The 19,769-nt window shown below is 34.2% G+C and overlaps 1 protein-coding gene across 1 annotated transcript; it reads left to right on the top strand.

Annotated features, from left to right (window-relative positions):
• The first annotated feature begins 1,207 nt into the window (after positions 1 to 1,207).
• Positions 1,208 to 19,353, top strand: LOC138327206 (protocadherin Fat 4-like). The gene is made up of 19 exons (XM_069273186.1): positions 1,208 to 1,213; positions 2,349 to 2,433; positions 2,621 to 2,698; positions 3,814 to 3,984; positions 4,768 to 4,849; positions 5,547 to 5,713; positions 6,012 to 6,176; positions 7,652 to 7,770; positions 9,523 to 9,685; positions 11,260 to 11,421; positions 12,257 to 12,394; positions 12,590 to 12,712; positions 13,968 to 14,159; positions 14,512 to 14,705; positions 15,053 to 15,410; positions 16,612 to 16,770; positions 17,374 to 17,596; positions 17,820 to 17,860; positions 18,169 to 19,353. Exons 1-19 carry the CDS (start codon positions 1,208 to 1,210, stop codon positions 18,246 to 18,248), a joined length of 2,706 nt encoding a protein of 901 aa, XP_069129287.1. The 3' UTR covers positions 18,249 to 19,353.
• The last annotated feature ends 416 nt before the right edge of the window (positions 19,354 to 19,769 follow it).

Consider the following 19,769-nt stretch of genomic DNA (forward strand, 5'->3'; position numbering starts at 1 on the left):
ATTTAGAATGGTTTACTTATTGAGCAACAAAGTTATTGTATGAACTCTTTACGTGAATGACAATTTACTTATTAGCTCTTCTTATCCAACATTGAATCTGATTCATAGGCATTGTAGCCCAGATCGTATAAAAAATTGAATAGGTTCATTTTAAATACATTCAGCAGAGGTTAATGACCAAAGGGTATGTACAAGAGTGTGTTAATTGATTTTATAAAAAAAAAAAATGACAGATTTTGGTTTAGCTGGTTCTTTTCAATACCGAACAAAATAAATTTTAATATCATAAAATAACTATTAAACATCACGATTTTTTTTTTTAAAAATCAGTCCATAATTTATAAGTAAAATGAAATATATTTAACTGCTATAAATCAATCTATGTCCTAAAAAGGACGTGTTGTAGTTCTAGTATTGGCTAGGTAAAACAGATCAGGTATCAGGTCAATAGCGCACAACATGTTTTCCAGAGCGAACTTAGATGTACGTACCTGGCCTACTATGCTTTACAGTCGGGTTCTAAATAGACAATGTTTTCTTTTTTCCTTTTTTTTGCAATTATTCTTATTATTATTGCATTTTAGTACAAAATATTGTTTACTCAAGACAAACATAAAAACGATTAATAATGTTTACCTTGACTCTCACAAGACGTCAATGTCACAACTGTACAACTCTCCTTTGAAGTTGTATGGTCTATCACTTTCGCTCTGTTTGTCATAGTGCAAACTGTTTAAGTGTTATACACATTTTTAAACGTCTTACCAGGGTTTAAACTTTCCAATTTTATCACGTTTTATAAAGTTGCTGCACTGTAAGAATGTTGATTATAAAAGTAAAACATATTTTAATGTGTACACATAAAAAATAGGCTTGAAAGATACCGAACCATTCCGAACTCTTCCGAACATCGTCGCGACATTCTCAAGTAACACTAGAGTTGTGAAACCAAGAGAAAATGGCAACAATTTTTCGTAAGCAGACTAGATCTACAATATTTGATGCGCACAGAATTGAATTACGGCAATGTGTGAATTAGATCTTTCAAATAGTTGCTCTGTGGACATATACCAGCACGATTTGTTCATATTAGCCAGAAGGAAAACGTAAACAAACATGTGCGCTTACGCTATTTACCTGGATCACCACGTGCAGGTCGTGTGGACGTCAGTCACGTGAATTCCGACAAATTCCGAAGGTACTGAACATGGCGGTAATTGAAGGTGCTTTATTTACAACCAGGAATGTATGGTCCCTAAATTTCGGCTCTCGTATAGGCCGACATTTTCATTTGGGGAGCTAAATCATCGAGTTACATTTTTATGTTTAAATATCAAATGTTTAAGCGACATATTATTACAGTGAAATTGGCATGAAATTTAACTTAACAAAACCCACCAGAATCGTATACAACATAAATACTATCCGTCATGGCTGTGAATTGTGTTAACCTGGCCTAGGTAAAATATGTAAAAGTGGGTTAATAAAACTAATTCTAATATGTAAAAAAAATCTTTAAGAACTCTGTTTATGTTGCCCACTAGCAGAAATGGACCAGCAACGATTGTTGCCCTAAAGAAGACACCATTATTTAAAGGAATGGCAGTTGAAGTTACTAGGTTAAAGTTTCAAATTAAATGGTTTTTTTAATAGATTCATTGTGTATAACAGAGGTTAGGTAGAAGGTATTTTGCGGTTACATTAATTTCAAACTCATGCTTTGCCTTGTTTATTTGATTTTAAATTCAATAAGTAATATAGGACCTGTCTTGATTAGATATCGAAAAGTGTCTTGTCATTTAAGAGTGACTTACAACAGAACGTACGTAAGTTCAGTCTTATAATGAAAGTATTTTGGTTTATCATATTTTCGTCCTATTACGCTTCTCGCTTACTGCTTTAAGTTTTTTTTTAAAGTAGGGAAGAAATTAAGCTTGACTACATATAATATTAAAGTTATATAAATTAACCCAAATTCTTATCTAATGTATATTGTTATGTTTTATAAAATATAGTTTAGTGTTGTCTTTTGTTTTGTTTGGATGAGGAGTATGGGTGTCTGTGTTTGCGTATGTGTTTATATTTTCTGTTTGTATGTATAAGTATGATTGGTGTAAAGTTGTGTAATATATGAAAAAATGTAAATAATTAAAAGAAATATAAAACAATATTAACGGCCTACCGCTTAGCAGGAGCTGAAACTACCACTGTCATAGACTATAGTGTGTCTCGGCCAGAGGACAGAACACACAATTAACATTCCTTTCAGTAGCGAATGGTCAACCGAAGCCCGAAAGTGAGGCGGTATCAAATTCAAATTCAAATTTTTAATACTTTTGGTGTTAAAGACAAGCAGTTATACATTTATCAAGGGAGATGTTTGGAAGAAGAAGAGAGTAGTCGCCTTTTACGATCATGCAATTGGTACAGCAGGTACAATTCAAACGCCCTACCTGCACGGCAAATATATAACAAAAACATGGTAATTAGTTGACGCATTGCTAAATGTGATCTGATACATGTATGTACTAATCAACACTTTAAAGAATGTACTATTATTAGATAGAATGATAATTAAAAAAATCAAGTAAGGTGTTGACACGGTATTGTTTAAATTTAGGCGCGGCATGTCCCAATGGTAGAAGAATTGGCGAAAACAACCCGAGATCGAAACGGGACGACTTGGACGGGACTGTTGGTAAGTACACAATATGTTAGTAAAATGACAGGGCATCATATACATACTTCTTCTTAGTGTGAAGCCTTATTTAAGCACTAGATTATCTTTTTAGGTGAATTATGATCCTTTTATTCTCCAAGGATTACAGACAAATTTAATGACGCATAAGTACCTGCGACGTCATAAGAACTTCCGACGTCATTTTCGAAAGAAAAGAATAAATCAATGGAAATAAATATAAAATCATCAGTACATTTCCAATATTTTAATCATTATATTCCAACTTGGGAAATTCAATATTTTAAATTGATAACTACAAATATTGTTGCGAATGACATAGAACAATTGGGGTTTTCATTTTGTTAACACGTAAGTACGCACATAAAATGCGCATTGCGTCATAACGTCATGACGTCGTTCAGAACGACGCCACAATGCATTTTATACATATCACTACACCAACGGGAGTTACAGAGCATTACAATCTCATAAATTCCCTTTTTGGTTGGTAAGGTTATATAGTGTCAGTCCCGAGCAAATGGAAATGTGATTAAGAATAATACCAAAAGGATACTTGTTGAAGATAACAAGGTAGTACTGTTTGGTTCTCTTCATTTTTGAATATACTACACTCACTATTCTAATACTGATTGTAAAATTATAAATAATATATAAATAATCCAGTCTTAGTGTTTGCATTTACATGCAGAACACCTGTGTGCAACATTACCATTTGTTGTCGTTTGTTTGTTTGGTTTGATTAATTAATGTCCTATTAACAGCTATGGTCATGTAAGGACGGCCTCTCATGTATGCGGTGTGCATGCTATGCGAGGTGCGTGTTTTGGGCGACAGGGGCGAGCGCTCAACTCAAGGCCAAAAGTCAGGCGGTGCCAAGGGAGGCATTAGGAAAGTCAGTTAGGAAGAAGAGAAAAGATGAGATCCTAAATTTAGTCGCCTTTTACGATCATGCAATAGGGGCAGCAGGTATAATTCTAACGTCCTATCTGCAGGGCAATTTTGTTCTCGTCAATTCGACGGCCTAAAGAAGGCTTGAGTAGTAACATATTATGTAAATTATACAATATATTTATAATAATCAGCAGTTTTGAATATTGTTCTGATGATTTTAGGTACTAGTACACTGCTCCTGAATAATAATTATCAAGTAGATTGTGACTGCGGATATATCTACGAGTGGGAATATTACGCCAAGACGAACGATGGTGTGGTCCATCTTCAGGTCTGGAGAGAAACAGGCGGTTCATTTACGTTAGTGGGAGAGAACATTGTTACGGTAACAGGTATATGTTCTATTCTCTTGTTTATACTTGAGTGTATTCAGCACAATTATGATTGGTCGAGTAAAATGTAAAAACAAATCGATGAACATTGTCCGTATCAGAATGCTCTAATCACTTCACGTGATGGGTATTTTTAGCTGTTCATGTGGAGAATGCGATATTTCTATTGGTTCATTATTTGAATCGATATGATAATAAAGAATAAATAAAATCGTACCATCATTTTTTGAAGTTTTTAAATCTGTAACTGGCATTAAAATGCTAATGAAAATCACTTTCGAAATTAATTATAAAAATGACATCAATGCTTTTATAAACAACGACGATAACAATCGAATCAACATATATGAGAATTAAAAATAAATCAAACGATAAAAACATAATAAATCAACATATTAAATACGTTATATGTAACTTTAAAAAATTGGACCAGGGCCCAATTACTGAAAACATTATTTTCATTTCTCGTTCGCTACAAAACCCGTGAATATATTTTCCCTTAAATGGCCCAGTAGGAAGTGAAAAAAAATATTTCAGAAGTAAATTCAGTTTTACAATATATGATTTTATCTTGATTTGGTGATTTTTTAAGAACTAAGTCCTAGTGTCCGTACATACCCTAGGCATCTGTATATGTCAACTGTTACATCGATTAAGGTTTTGTTGACCTTCCTGTCATCACTGACGGGTTCAGTAAATGACAATTTCGTCATTCGTTACATACCTACATACAATGTACGTATACAATAATTGTTATAATGATTCGATGAATTACTTTAATAGCTGCCATGGTTAACGATGAACACACGGAAAATATTCCGATTGGACAGCGAATACAAGTACAGGATAATGACTATTTAGGAATGTAAGTATCGATTTGAACTTAATTATAGCGGGGGTATGATACAACAATATGATCTTATTTAATGTCCTATTAACAGCCAGGGTCATTTAAGGACATGCCAGGTTTGTTGGTGGAGGAAAGCCGATACCTGGAGAAAAACCACCGACCAGCGGTCAGTACCTGGCAACTGCCCCACATGGGATTCGAACTCGTGACCAAGAGGTGGAGGGCATGTGGTAATATGTCGGTACATCTTAACCACTCGGCCACCGCGGCCCCATCTTACAATATATCTTAATGCATTTGTAATGAAGGAGATTTCTTCGTATTTATATAAATGATATAAGGTATGACAAAACATTGGTAGACTGAGTTTTCGGTCAACATGTGTTATGTTGAACTTTTGGAACAAACTGTAGCCTTCGGCCTCCGGTCTCAGGCAAACGTTTGGTCCTCTAGTTCAACGGCTAGTTCTTGTGGCTTTACGTCCTAATATTAAGAGATTGGTTCATTTCAGAACAACCTCACCCCCAACAAACATTCTGATATATATTGATTCAACAATTGTCGCCAAGGTTAATGATAACAACAGTTATTCCGATTAATACTCGTAGATAGAGGAACTATACTATTTTAATTAGAAACTTCTCGACGTCAATATTTTTTACCATACAAACAAAAACAGGCATTACAGATCAGAATCTTTCTTCATTTTAAGATATAATCCGGGCAATCCAATAATACCTAATGATAATGAATGGTGGGGAAGAGACTTTAAAGAGACTGAGTCTGTGGGGAACATCGGAGTTGGAAACCAATTTGATTGGGGATCTATTGGAACAATGACCGACCGAACTTACGCATTAAATGCGAGGATTACATCCGGTAAGTTTATAAACAGACAATTATACTTTTTGCCTATGGCCTTGTAAATTATATTTTAGCTAGACATATTCAGTTCGCTTGCTTTACGCGTTTGTCTAATTTCACACATATTGATGTATCTATTTTTGTTTAAAAAGGCAGAATGAATTTCGATACTGTTGAAATGTAAATAAAGATAGTTGGTATTGCAGAATTGGTTTAGATTATTTCTTTATCTTATTCATTTAAAGCCCTGTAAGTTTCGTTTAACACTTGATACGTCTGAATGGACCTTTACTAATAATGTCCGTTTACATAGGTTCGGACCCGACCTTTACAAACCTTGCCGGCGCTAGTGTAAGGATTATGGATACTGCCAGCTCCGGGGATTATCTCTTCACTGTGGCCGTAGCTGATGTTGACGGTGAAACACTTACTACTACAATGACACCAGAAGCGTATTTCGACTTTGATACTACCCTTTGTAAGTACATCCAAATACAGAACTAAAATGGTGTATTAAAGTATATAAGGACATGTCAGAAAACAATGTTTACAGAAAGGTTAAGTGTCTTTAATATGATGAAGAGATGGATGTATTAGCTGTCATAAACCTTGGTTGTATTTGCGCAGAGCGCAGCGACGAACAACGGGCTAGAATCTAGACCGAAATTGTAGATTGTTCTGATTTATCTTCTCACTAACCCTATTTTGATATAATCAAAACATTCCAGGAAAAGCATTTCGAGGAGTGCCATTTTCGCGAGAGCTTAACTGCGTGACATGCAGCGGGTTCGAGAGTTTGTCATAATGATTGTACCAAACATTAAACGACACAATTCACATCTAAGCGAAAGAGAATATAATATGCAAACTATTTTATGTTATATATTTTTAAATCGGCTTGCGTTATGTTTTTGCTGTTAAGGACTACACAAATATATTTTCAAATAGCAATGTAACCTTTTAATAGTTTGTTAAATCGTATCCATTTTGAATTTTACTTATAAAAAACATATTAAATTTTACTTTGCTTTTGCTGTTAATGACTACATGAATACATATTCAATCTTACTTCACTTTTGCTGTTAATGACTACATGAATACATATTCAATCTTACTTCACTTTTGCTGTTAATGACTACATGAATACATATTCAATCTTACTTCACTTTTGCTGTTAATGACTACATGAATACATATTCAATCTTACTTCACTTTTGTTGTTAAAAACTACATGAATACATATTCAATCTGACTTCACTTTTGTTGTTAATGACTACATGAATACATATTCAATCTTACTTCACTTTTGCTGTTAATGACTACATGAATACATATTCAATCTTACTTCACTTTTGCTGTTAATGACTACATGAATACATATTCAATCTTACTTCACTTTTGTTGTTAATGACTACATGAATACATATTCAATCTTACTTCACTTTTGCTGCTAATGAATACTTGAATACATATTCAATATTACTTCACTTTTGCTGTTAATGACTACACAAATATATTTTCAAATAGCAATTTAACCTTTTAATAGCTTGTTAAATCGTATTCATTTTGAATTTTACTTATAAAAACATATTAAATTTTACTTTGCTTTTGCTGTTAATGACTACATGAATACATATTCAATCTTACTTCTCTTTTGCTGTTAATGACTACATGAATACATATCCAATCTTAATGACTACATGAATACATATTCAATCTTACTTCACTTTTGCTGTTAATGACTACATGAATACATATTCAATCTTACTTCACTTTTGCTGTTAATGACTACATGAATACATATTCAATCTTACTTCACTTTTGCTGTTAATGACTACATGAATACATATTCAATCTTACTTCACTTTTGCTGTTAATGACTACATGAATACATATTCAATCTTACTTCACTTTTGCTGTTAATGACTACATGAATACATATTCAATTTTAAGTGGATGTGACTGTGAAAACAAACGGTGTCCCCTCGGGATCCTATATATTGAACTTCCGAACCACCGATTTGTGTGGTAATACTGCTACCGGCACGCTTACGGTCGTAGTCACGAATTCTGTAAGTATAAATACATATTATTATTATGATGCATTTCCCTTGAAATAAACGTCATTGACTTATAACCAATGTAACAAGTGTGAAGTGTACAAATACATCACCTGTCAAGTGCTACTGATGAATAACTATGGGACGAGTGAGATTCTGTACTTGTATGATGTTGTTGCTCCCCTAAGAAATAGCTTAACTTAAAGCTATCGTAAGGAATATTCAATTCACAGGAGATCATCCCCTGGCTGTATGACAGAGATTCAGGTAGGAGAATGTGGATCACAATCATTTACCTCTTTTCCAATGCTTGTTACAAAAATATCAATAATGGATGGAGGTGTAAGCTTTCTTACGAGACTATTGGCATTTTTTATAATATTTTTTTTCCAGAATTTTTATTCAGTAGAAGATACAAATACACTTATTAGACTCTCAGACACATACACACATACTATAAAATATCATGATTTCTGGAGACTCACGCAATCGAAAACGCACGATCATTGCCCGACTGCCGTATATATTGTATATGTGTCACAGTATGTTCTGTGTGATACCTGTGTAACGGGTAGGATTATACGGTTAACTTTATAATTTGTTTCATGGTGAAACGTTTGATTCATATTATGAGGTCAGAAGAGGAGAAAATTACAATGTGTTTGTGTTATATAACATATAAATGAAATAGACCGAAAATAGGAAATATGAAATATTTTATGAATAATGATCGCTTCCCTTTCAATATGTATCCGTATACCACTTATTGTAAATATTCTTATTACGAGGCTTAAATTTCTAGTACATAAGGAGGCAAATGATACAAATGTGGAGTTTGGAGGCGAGGGAAAAATTCAATAATATTGCACTGAATATTAAGGAATGGAATCAAGGACAGGATTAGAAGAAAAAGAGAAAAAAACCGACAGAGTTAGAAAGAAAGATAAACGAAATACGAAGAAAAGTTGAAAAGGTCTAGGTAGGATAGAGACGGAGAAACAATTATGTATGATCAATTGAATACTGTATAAAAATGCAATTTCGGCTTTGTGCAGGGAAGGGAGGGGTGTTAAGAAATAAATAAATAAATAAAATAAATAAATTATAAATATGGATTTAAAAAGCTGAATAAAGTAAATGCGTGACAAAGTGTAATTATAACTTGATTAGTTTTTCCATTTCCTCCATTCAATTTCAAAAGTTTTCCTTTTTCATATCTACTATTTGAAATATGATTTAAATTGCACAATGGTCTCTAATTGTGTTGATAAGAACGTTGATGCGTAATGAACTGTCTACCATTTGTCCAATGCTTATAACAAACAATATCAATAGTGATAGGAATTGTAAACTTTCTTACAAGACTATTTACATGTTAAATATGCTAAACCGCCGACGACAAAATGGTTAGATATATTTTTTTTTACTTTTGATGTACTTAAAAATATTGAGTATCTTACTAAAATTTAAATGCAAGATTATGATAATAATTAGTTGCATCCCGACCAAAATGATGTTGCACTTTTAATTCCATATTGCAAGACTGATTGTGCATGCAAGAAAAGAGAAAAAAACTCGTAACACAAATCAAGTAATGATAATTCGAAATACGTAATTACTCATAGTTTTAACAATATACTCTAAGGTTTATATTATGGGTCACATTTGTCCGATGGCATGCATGTTTATTGTTTTAAATGCACTATATGTTTATACAAGAATATTATTACTTACCAGTAATATCCAATTTTATGTATTTTCTAGCAACCCTTTATCACCAGTCTCCCGGCCCGCTGCTACATACACGAAGACACAACAGCCGAGATACTGCAGCACAGCATCGCCATAACTGACAACTCACCGACTGATACGATCGTGTGTACAGAGACCGACCCCAAATTTCAGTCGAAGTTAACGCCAGCGTCAGGTAAGCAGCTCGAAGCTAACACAATTTTCAGATAAGTTCCACGCTAACACCAGCGTCAGGTAAGTTCGACACTAACACCATTGTCAGGTAAGTTCGACGTGTACACCATATTTCTCTTACACCTACACGTGTAATACTGGCTGGTCTAAAGCAATATGCTCATGTCGCCTGAGGCTGTATTGCATGTCTACCCATACAATAAAGCCTTTTGACGTCACTGCGTTAATAAAATTACTATTTCTAGGTACAATTTTAACTTAGTTTTTAAAAAAAACTAGGCTAGATTTACTCTAAAAGATACAAACAACGGGAATTGAGTTGAAAATATCACGCGATTTTCACATATGAAGAATTGACTTGCAGCCCCGTTTTCATTCAAATTGATTTCAAAATGCGGAAAATAAGTACTCTTTCATACGTGAATATGAAGGATAGGGATATTCTACTCTCTGGATCACAAAATGTGACCCTTGGGTAGAATATCCCTATCATTCATACCCACATATATGAAAAAGTCATATATTCTACACCCAAATTTTATGAAAATATTTCAAGTGAAATGAATTATATACCGTGTAGACAGTTTTGTTCTGTTTCAAAATTAAGGGCGAACTTATTAAAGTATGATAAGTGAGGAAGACTTTGAATTCTTACCGTTGGTGATCCCGACATAATACTTTTTCGCATTAACCTCGTGCCATAATGCAGTTAAAATGTAGTTTCAAGGTAAGGGAGACCACTCATGTTTTTTCCCCATGCAGACGTTATCATTGAGTTATAACAGTGCCCCGAAATCTTCAAGCATTTGAATGAACATGATTTGATTAATTTCTCTTTTCTGAAGTTTGAAGCTATGAAAAAAATATTTTTAAGTGTGTAAATAAAAACAAAACAAAGATTATGGTGCTAAAATGCTCTATCTTGGAAAAATCGTGGTTCGATTTTCTTAAAAATTGATTGAGTAAAAGCAAATATGTCAATTATTATTATAACTTTGAATGTTACACTTTTGATATATTTTATTTATGTGAGAATGTTTTAGGTAAGTTACACGCATTTGTACCTCATCTACCAAAAATCGCCAGCACAAATTTATTATGACTAGAGGTAAAGCATTTTTTTTTCTTGAAAATGCGATGATATATATCACATCAATTAAAAATATACATTTGAATATAGTTTTGCTCAAGATTTTTGTGTACGGAGCAACATATTCATTTGATGGAACAATTATAAAGAGCTATGGTCATTTTGGGGGAATGTAAGACTACCATCTTGCATGACTGAGACGACTGGCTTATCCACTATAGTATAATTATACTTGGTATTATGTGATGCTCGATGTAATTTGTTTATGTATCAAAAGATTTCACTATCACAAGGACACACAAAACAAACATACAATGTAGTCTCATACAACACACACGGGGAACCCTGTTCATGACATTTTAATTTTTTATCATTATTTTTTCAAACATCGATGAATAAATAATTCTTTATGTCTTATTAAAAGTTGTTTTTCTTGATGTTTATGAGGCAAACTCCTAAAACTCCCAAGCGTTTTATTTTTTCAGTGTATGGAATTTACTCAAGAGCGACTCCGGGATTTGTGTATAATACAAAGAAGAAATATACCATACCAGTGACCTGTACGGATTCGGCCGGAGATTTTGATAGCAGCTTTCTTGTCTGTTATATCTTCCCCAATATTCCACCAACATTCACCAATCTCCCTGGTGAGTATCTAAATCGCCCCACTTATTTTGTCAACCTTCACCAATCTCCCTAGTGAGTATCTAAATCGCCCCACTTTTTAGTCCACATTTACCAATTTCTCTAGTGAGTATCTAAATCCTACCACTTATTTTGTCCACCTTTACCAATCTCTCTGGTGAGTATCTAAATCCTTCCACTTATTTTGTCCACCTTCACCAATCTCTGTGGTGAGTATCTAAATTGCCCCACTTATTTTGTCCACCTTCACCAATCTCCCTGGTGAGTATCTAAATCGACCCACTTATTTTGTTCACCTTTACCAATCTGTTGTGAGTATCTAAATCATCCAACTTATTTTGTCCACCTTTACGAATCTCCCTAGTGAGTATCTAAATTCTCCCCCTTATTTTGTCCACCTTCACCAATCTCCCTGGTGAGTATCTCCCTGGTGAGTATCTAAATCGACCCACTTATTTTGTAAACCTTTACCAATCTCTGTTGTGAATATCTAAATCATCAACTTATTTTGTCCACCTTTACGAATCTCCCTAGTGAGTATCTAAATTCTCCCACTTATTTTGTCCACCTTCACTAATCTCTGTGGTGAGTATCTAAATTATCCCACTTATTTTGTCCACCTTCACCAATCTCCCTGGTGAGTATTTAAATCCTACCACTTATTTGTCCTTTATCAATCTCTATTATGCTCTGCCGACGACTTCACACGTCTCCCATGTGTGGGATAAAACAGATGTTTGTTGTTGTACTATATGGCAACAACACTGCTCGGACAACTGCTGGGTTCCGAACAAATACTTTTCCATAGTTCTCAATATTTACAACGTTTCGTTTAAGGTTCCGTATCCATTCCCGTCACGACAGCCAGCGGAGTGAATGTATTTCAAGTTACCACAGATGACTTTGAGGGAGACGCGATCACTTTCTCTTCCACTTGTTCTGTGGCCGTTTGCCCATTTACTCTGAATGCAAACAGTAAGTTAGAGAAATGGTACATTCCCTAAAAAATATTGCATGTTTAATATAGTGAATTAACTTTAGCGAAATTACTAGAATCGTTCGATACGAGACAGGATATGTCAGAACAATGAATGTCGTTTCAAAACGTGATATATATTAAGAATATCAAAAAATTGTAATCACACACATAAAATAGTATTTTTCTTACAGCAGGTGACGTAGTTACTAATACCAATCTTGACCCCTTGACCACAGTCGCTTATGATATACTGGTCAGTATCAGTGATGGTCTCTCTACGGTAGGACCTCGGTCATTGACCATCATAATCACAGGTAAGAAATAGATAAATACTTCAACGATGGCACAATTAATCAAAATCACACATACACATGGTGTCTCTGCTCTGATTTGATCGGCACAAGTAGTAGAAATACCTCATTAACTTAACAACGTAAAATTTGTTTTGTCGAAAAGAGATTTATTAACTTTAAAATGTCAATTGATTAATAATTTTGCTTTATTACATATACCATTTGGTATATTCCTAAACTTTAATAATAACACCGAAAGATGAGGGAGGGAACGATTTCACAACGCCACAAACTTCAGTGCGACACAACTGTGCTCAAGTGTCCTACAATTGTAATAAATGTAGATAGATTATTTTAAAGTCGACAAGTAAAGTCCCTAATAGATTGTACATCAGTCCCAAAACTTAGTTCCATTCTTATCAAAAGGTTAACGTTACATGTGCCATTACTGGACATTTTGATATGATGTTTTTTTTTCTATTGAGACTAATAAAGTTTGAAGAATAAAGCTTTGAAAATCATTCAAATTAAACATTTGTTATACCTTGACAAAAAGTTATTATAAAACAAAATCTGTACTATGTAAAATCCATGTTTTATATGCCTTATTTATGTGAAGATGGAAATATACATGAAAAAATCACTTTACAATTACTAATAACACTATGCAAACCTGAAGTAAAATTTAGGACTACAATTTGGCTTCATGGACTGACCTATGTTCTCATTTTATTGCGCTGTTAACGATGATAATATTAATGGCAGAACATCCTTTAAATTATAATTCCCGTAGAAAAGCATAACCGACAGAAATTAAAAAAAAACTTAATTTAAGGAGTCTTCCTTACAGACTGTAATGCTTTCCTATGGACAATTTGAAGTTTAAAGATGCTCCACCGCTGACAAATGGTATTTTTTCACTATCAAAAACAGCACTTGATGATTTAATATTTTCTTCGGTTACAAAAGTTACTTGCTTTACATCATTACCATCGTTGAAAAGTTTGAGCTTCTAATTTTACTTTAAGTTTAAATTACGAAAATAATTAATTGCATCCCGAAAAAAATCAGTTGCAAAGGCAAAATAAATTATTTAATATTATATGTTGTGTTAACTAGACATATATATACACGATTAAACACAAATTATTGTTCAAATTATGAATATCATTTATGCTCTGTCGGCGGTGGAGTATCTTTAAGGATTCATAAAATTTAACGAATATTCATGAGACTGGGCCCCAGTCAGTGATAAATCGAATGTTTATATAACCAGGAATAAACACACCTCCCTTCATACAAAACCTACCGCTGACCTTCACCCTGTCTGTCCTGGAGACGATTGGCCGTAATAACCCAATCTATCAGATCCGGTCAGCTGACCCAGACAAAACCACTCAGACACTTACGTACAGTGCGATATTCACACCGACAGAGGGAGCTACGATATTTGACGTCGATCCTGTCAGTAAGTATATCCCAAAGTCTTGAGTATGTAAAGTCACTTTACAGATAACATTTTTCAATCACGTGTACGTTCATTACTAAAAAAAATGATTCCTCCAATTTAATCAATTTCGTTAAAGATACACAATATCAAATGAATAATAGAAACCTTTTATTTCCATTGTTGATACGCCCAGATATTATACAATGATATACTTTGATAGTTCGATCAGTATGTCATTTTGCTATGCTTTAACATGAATCGCTAATTTTATAGTAGATTGTTTTATCATGTTTAATTTGTGATGGACTTGACTTCCAAACGTCCACTAGAAACTTAGATATTCTAGATATTGTATAACAATATATTTTAGCCGGACTTTTGCATACGTCATCATCAGTTCAAATTGATTACGAGGCTCTGACAGCAAAGACATTTACGGTTGATATAAGCGTCAATGATGGGTCCGCGACAGACACTCAGTCTGTGTCTGTATCCGTGGCGGATGTCAACGAAGCTCCAACACTTGGATCGGGTGTCTACTACCTCGTCGGGAATGAAGGAAATGTACGCTTATGTGTTGTCGAATCCCGTTAAATCATTATTCAGACATATATTTTAAAATAATACTCCTGTTCCCATGCATACGATATATATCTATATACCAAATATATCTGTCATCATTCTTCCTCCTTTTGTTCTTCGTTAAGGCAAGTAACTCACTGGAATAAGTATTCACACACTCTATTATACGTATTGAAATGTAAAATTGCCTGTGCCAATTTTATATTCTATGTTCATGGTCAAATTGAATTTGTTACCATTCGTATGGTTACATGGCATTTGATTGATATTTCGTTAAATATTTTAACTTCAAAGACTGGTGTCTAGCTTTTGTTTCTTTTTTCCAATAGGCTGGTACCGTTGTTGGTGATCCGGGACTAACAACGACTGACCCCGATACTGGTGACATCATCACTTATAGTATAGATTGTCAAGACTTTGTTATCAATCCAATTACTGGCGTCATTTCCTTTGCCATTGACTTCGACCTTGACATAGGTAACAAGGTGACGTCATTATCCTGTCTTGTATCGGCATCTGATGGTGACCTGGTGGCGACCTCCACTCTAATTATTACGATAAATGGCATCAACGACAACATACCAAGCTTTGGAGCGGACTACTACACATTTACGACAAGTATATACGCAAATGTCGGTGACGTCATAGGTACGATGACAGCAACTGATGGCGATCTTGGAATATATGGTGAGTGGAAAACCTTCTGTTTTTACCAAAACATCTATTACGATGGGTTATTATTCCTTAATAGGAAAGTTTGGAGACTGGTTAGACCTTTCAAGGTGCGCGACACGTGACCGTTAAATGTAAATTTACATTACATGTGCATGTATTGTGTCTTCTTGTATATTTAAACTCTTGCCCTTTTAATTGTGCTATATCCCTTCCGATGTGCCAAAGACACCAAGCAACACACCCCACTCTGTCACATTAGACTGACAAAGGGCTAACCATTCGTTCCACCCTCTTAATTCTGAGTGCTAAGCAGGAACAGAAGCTGCCTCGTTTATAGACAACGGTGTGTCTTTGCCAGGGGACAGAACCAAGAGCCTACGTCACAAGTCGAGCGCTCAAGCGAAGGTCAAACGTGAGGCGATGAAGATGTTAGGAATATGAAAAACGATAATATCCTAAATTTAGTTGCCTTTTACAGTCATGCAATTGGGCAGCAGATACAATCATAATGCCCTACCTGCAGGGTTATCAATCATGACAGAAATTGTCACCATCAGCAACAATTTTCCTTAGAGCTCATAGGCATGGACAACTACAACAAAACTTCCAGACCTCCGAAGGAGAGGACAAAGACAAACAGACACATGTTCAGATTCCATACAAAACACGCCTTTAATAATGAGGAAAAACGGTATAAAGCTAGTATATTAATAATCCGAAATAAAAGGCCAAAATAAATTCAAAGTAAAATCAAAATCATTTCTATGGAATATATATTCAGCCACTATAGGGCCTTCTTCAGTCCGAAAACACGCCTTTAATGTAGTTTTATGACATCTGGATTACAAAACAATATCGTCCTTCCTTGGCAGTTCCTTCAATACAAGGTATCATGCACGTGCAAAATAATATTTGTTTTATATAACACCAAACACTTGACAGACAACGTACAATTGTAAACATTATACATGTAGCTGAACAGCTGATAGGATATATAAGATAATGCATATTTGACAGGTCTAACTACATTATTTTTTGAATGATACCCAGAGTATTATCAAATTCAATAAAACTGTAAAAGTTTACCTTAAATCAGATGAAAAAGTATTATAGACTGACCACGTGATTTGTACCGGGGATTCCATGCTTCATTTCGTATGTATCTTGTCTTAATGATTTGTAACAAAAGCTGAGGATCCGATTTCTATTTTAGGGTCAATGAGTTTTTCTATTGGCCAGATTGGCCTTCCTGACACGTATTTCGCCGTCACGGGTACTGGAGACGTGTACGTCACGAAGTCCCTATCGCCTCTTGGGAGGGGAAGCAGCCTCACGTTTTCAGCCAACGTTACGGATTATGGCGGGCTTACTGGTAACATATACATACTCCTTGTAAATATACATTTACTCAGCATTCATATCAATTTGATTTAATTTTATCAAACTATAAAAAAGTTGTGAATGCTTTACTATCGTAACTCTTTCTAAAGTCACTTAAAAGGTTAAGTTCATATAATAAAGCAGTTATATTTGTGGGATATTTTGGCGATTTAGCGGAAAATTGCTATGATTGCGAAAATTATAACCACGAAATTTTAAGAAAAAATTGAATCATATAATTATTATTCTGTATTTGCATATTACAGAGTTATCTGCCCTTGTAGGTAGAAATTGTTCGTGACGTCATGTATTTGTGAGCATAACGCCATACTTTTCATAGAAAACGACGTGAATTGCATTCATAAAATAAAGACATAGCAATCGACACATACTCGCAAGGGAGCAAATACGGTATAAGCAAGAAAGTAAAACCGCTAAAATTAAATCTTGATTTTTTTTTTCATTGAATCGTTCAAATTTTGATCCGGCTTTACGGTAATTTGAATTTGATACATTTTTTTCTATAATGAAATCCTCAATTACATTTCAAAATCATTATCAATTAAAAAGTAGTTATCTTCTTTGTTGTCCACAGACACAGCTTGGGTCACGGTCCTTATTTACCCTACTACGACTTTACCTGCCACTACGACTACCGAAAGATATGTGAAGTATATTGAGGACCCTTTAAACGTTGCCTCACTTATCGTTTTCGGAATGTGTGGATTAGGAGCAACCATTTTAATAGGATATCTTATATTCAATAATGGTGTGCTCAGCGTTTGCTGCGAAGCAGTTCAAGCCGAATGTTGCAACAAGTAAGTACAAATTTTCTTGAAAAATAAATGTGTCAGATGTAACTACTGTAAAAAAAGGCTTCTTCCATTGATTGATGAAGAAACCTACAAATGCCTAAATATGCTATTTCGTTTTATACATGGGAGTTCCCAAAAGATTAAATTTAAATTTTAGTCACAATCTTACAATTCCATAGTACTTTAATTCAATATGTATTATATACTTACATATTTATTTTTGCAGAAAACCGAAAAGATTTCATGGCAAGTCGAAAACAAACCTCGGTAAGTTAAAAAAAATAAGAAAACTGAAATGGGATTTTGCTTTCTTTTTTGTTTTTGGTAAAGGTACGTAAAATATTTGTTTATATATTCCTGATCTCTTAATTTGTTAAAGATCTTACTTTAATAATTCCGAAATTACATTTCGGTTTTAACTACTGATATATTAAGGCTAACACCAATTCCATATGTTATAGAATTGTTTAGTCTTCCATAACACGCACATGATGTTCTTACCGTATTTTTCAATACACGTGCAAGCATAATCGCAAAATAGTATAAAATTAATGAAAAAAATGTTTGACTTTAAGGGCAACGTATGAAAAAAAGACAGACCAAGATCACGGTCCATGAACAAGGACGTCACGGTACTAAAGTCACTCGACTGTAACGAGAATTGAGGCCACTTAAAGGGAAAACAAATGACGTCATCACTGTTCAAATGCCACTCTGTTTTTACTGGCACCACGATGTAGCAAGCAGCAGAACATGTAAATGTACATTTTGTAAATGCTATTGCTGAATATGACCCTAAAATAATGTTTTGAGGGACATAAATATAATGATGTGACTAGGTTTTCACAAACATGAGTAAATCACCGTTCTAGACAAATGCACAAAGATGCAGTTCATGCTTTACCGAAGCAAGGTTTTGTGTCATTTAAGAATAAAATTTCTTAATGATAATTTTACTAAAGCCACCATGCTATGAGAAGACTAGCACAATAATATAATAAATTTCATCAACAAATCATACAAGCAGAACACTGTAGCAATGCTCTATTTATCACACTACTCGCATATAATACAGATGAACAGTATTATTAAAAACTGGTATATGTATGAGGTAGTTTTAGATTTAACTTATATTGTGATCAGGGACAGGTGTCCCGTCATAAACCATACCTTTTTATTTATAAATAAGCATTGAACGTCTTTTAGTTGGCATTCATAACCAATATGAATGCAAACTGGACAGAGGCAAATTCCATGAAGCGCGCTAGCGCTTCATGTTGAATTTGCCTCTGTCCAGTTTGCATTTATATTGGTTATGAATGCCAACTGAAAGACGTTCAATGCTTATATTTACATTTGGTTACAATTTTATGATGAAATCCCAAGGAATTTTGCATACATACAATGTAATGAATTAATCATTCGTTATCGTCATGGATGGATTAGCCATTTGAACAGCCGTCTTCCGTGATCGCTGGCACGACAATTGTGACGTCACAATGATAATGACGTCATAATAAGCGCTTGAAGTTCATTGTCTATATGACTGCCAACTGCGCTTGGTAAGGTTACATTGTGGGACTGCAGTGAAAATGTAAATATTCCGAAATGGTTGTGTTAAGTTTGCACAATATAAACGACTTTCATCATTCGGCATTACAAAATATGATGCGTTTTCACTGGCCATCAATAAATAGTTTTGTAAAGTTTGAAACATAATGCATACTACCTGAAACAGCAACTATTACATGTAACTAGAATTGTGCTTTCTTTTGTTAATACAAAATAAAAACATAGAATTAAATACATGTTCTTGTTTTCGTTTATATTTTTACACATTAATATCAACATCTGAACGATACTAGTCGTATTCAAGGTAGGTAAACATTTTTTGTTTGCCCTGATTGGTTATCTTCCACTGGTGAGCACCCTATTTAAAGCACGGGACTTGACACACGTGCGTCATTCTACGCATATCTTGTCTCAGATACACATGTTTCTATAATACGGATAACATTACAAATTACAAAACATTGGAAATATAGAAATTCAGTTGGATAAACAAGAATTACAGCGAGATTCTGATGCCAACTATCCCAGTGGGCACATAACATCCTGAGGACGTTTTTATTAGGTCCGATCGCAACGTTGCATTTAGGTCGCAATAAAGTTGCAA

Source organism: Argopecten irradians, chromosome 7, assembly GCF_041381155.1.
Source record: "Argopecten irradians isolate NY chromosome 7, Ai_NY, whole genome shotgun sequence".
In the NCBI taxonomy this organism is placed as follows: Eukaryota; Metazoa; Mollusca; class Bivalvia; order Pectinida; family Pectinidae; genus Argopecten; species Argopecten irradians.

Bases quoted from the DNA above. Each gene is read 5' to 3' on its own strand.
- LOC138327206 (XM_069273186.1), top strand. The intron at 15,411-16,611 runs GTGAGTGGAAAA...TTTCTATTTTAG, and splicing joins TGGCGATCTTGGAATATATG to GGTCAATGAGTTTTTCTATT. The intron at 17,597-17,819 runs GTAAGTACAAAT...TTATTTTTGCAG, and splicing joins CAAGCCGAATGTTGCAACAA to AAAACCGAAAAGATTTCATG.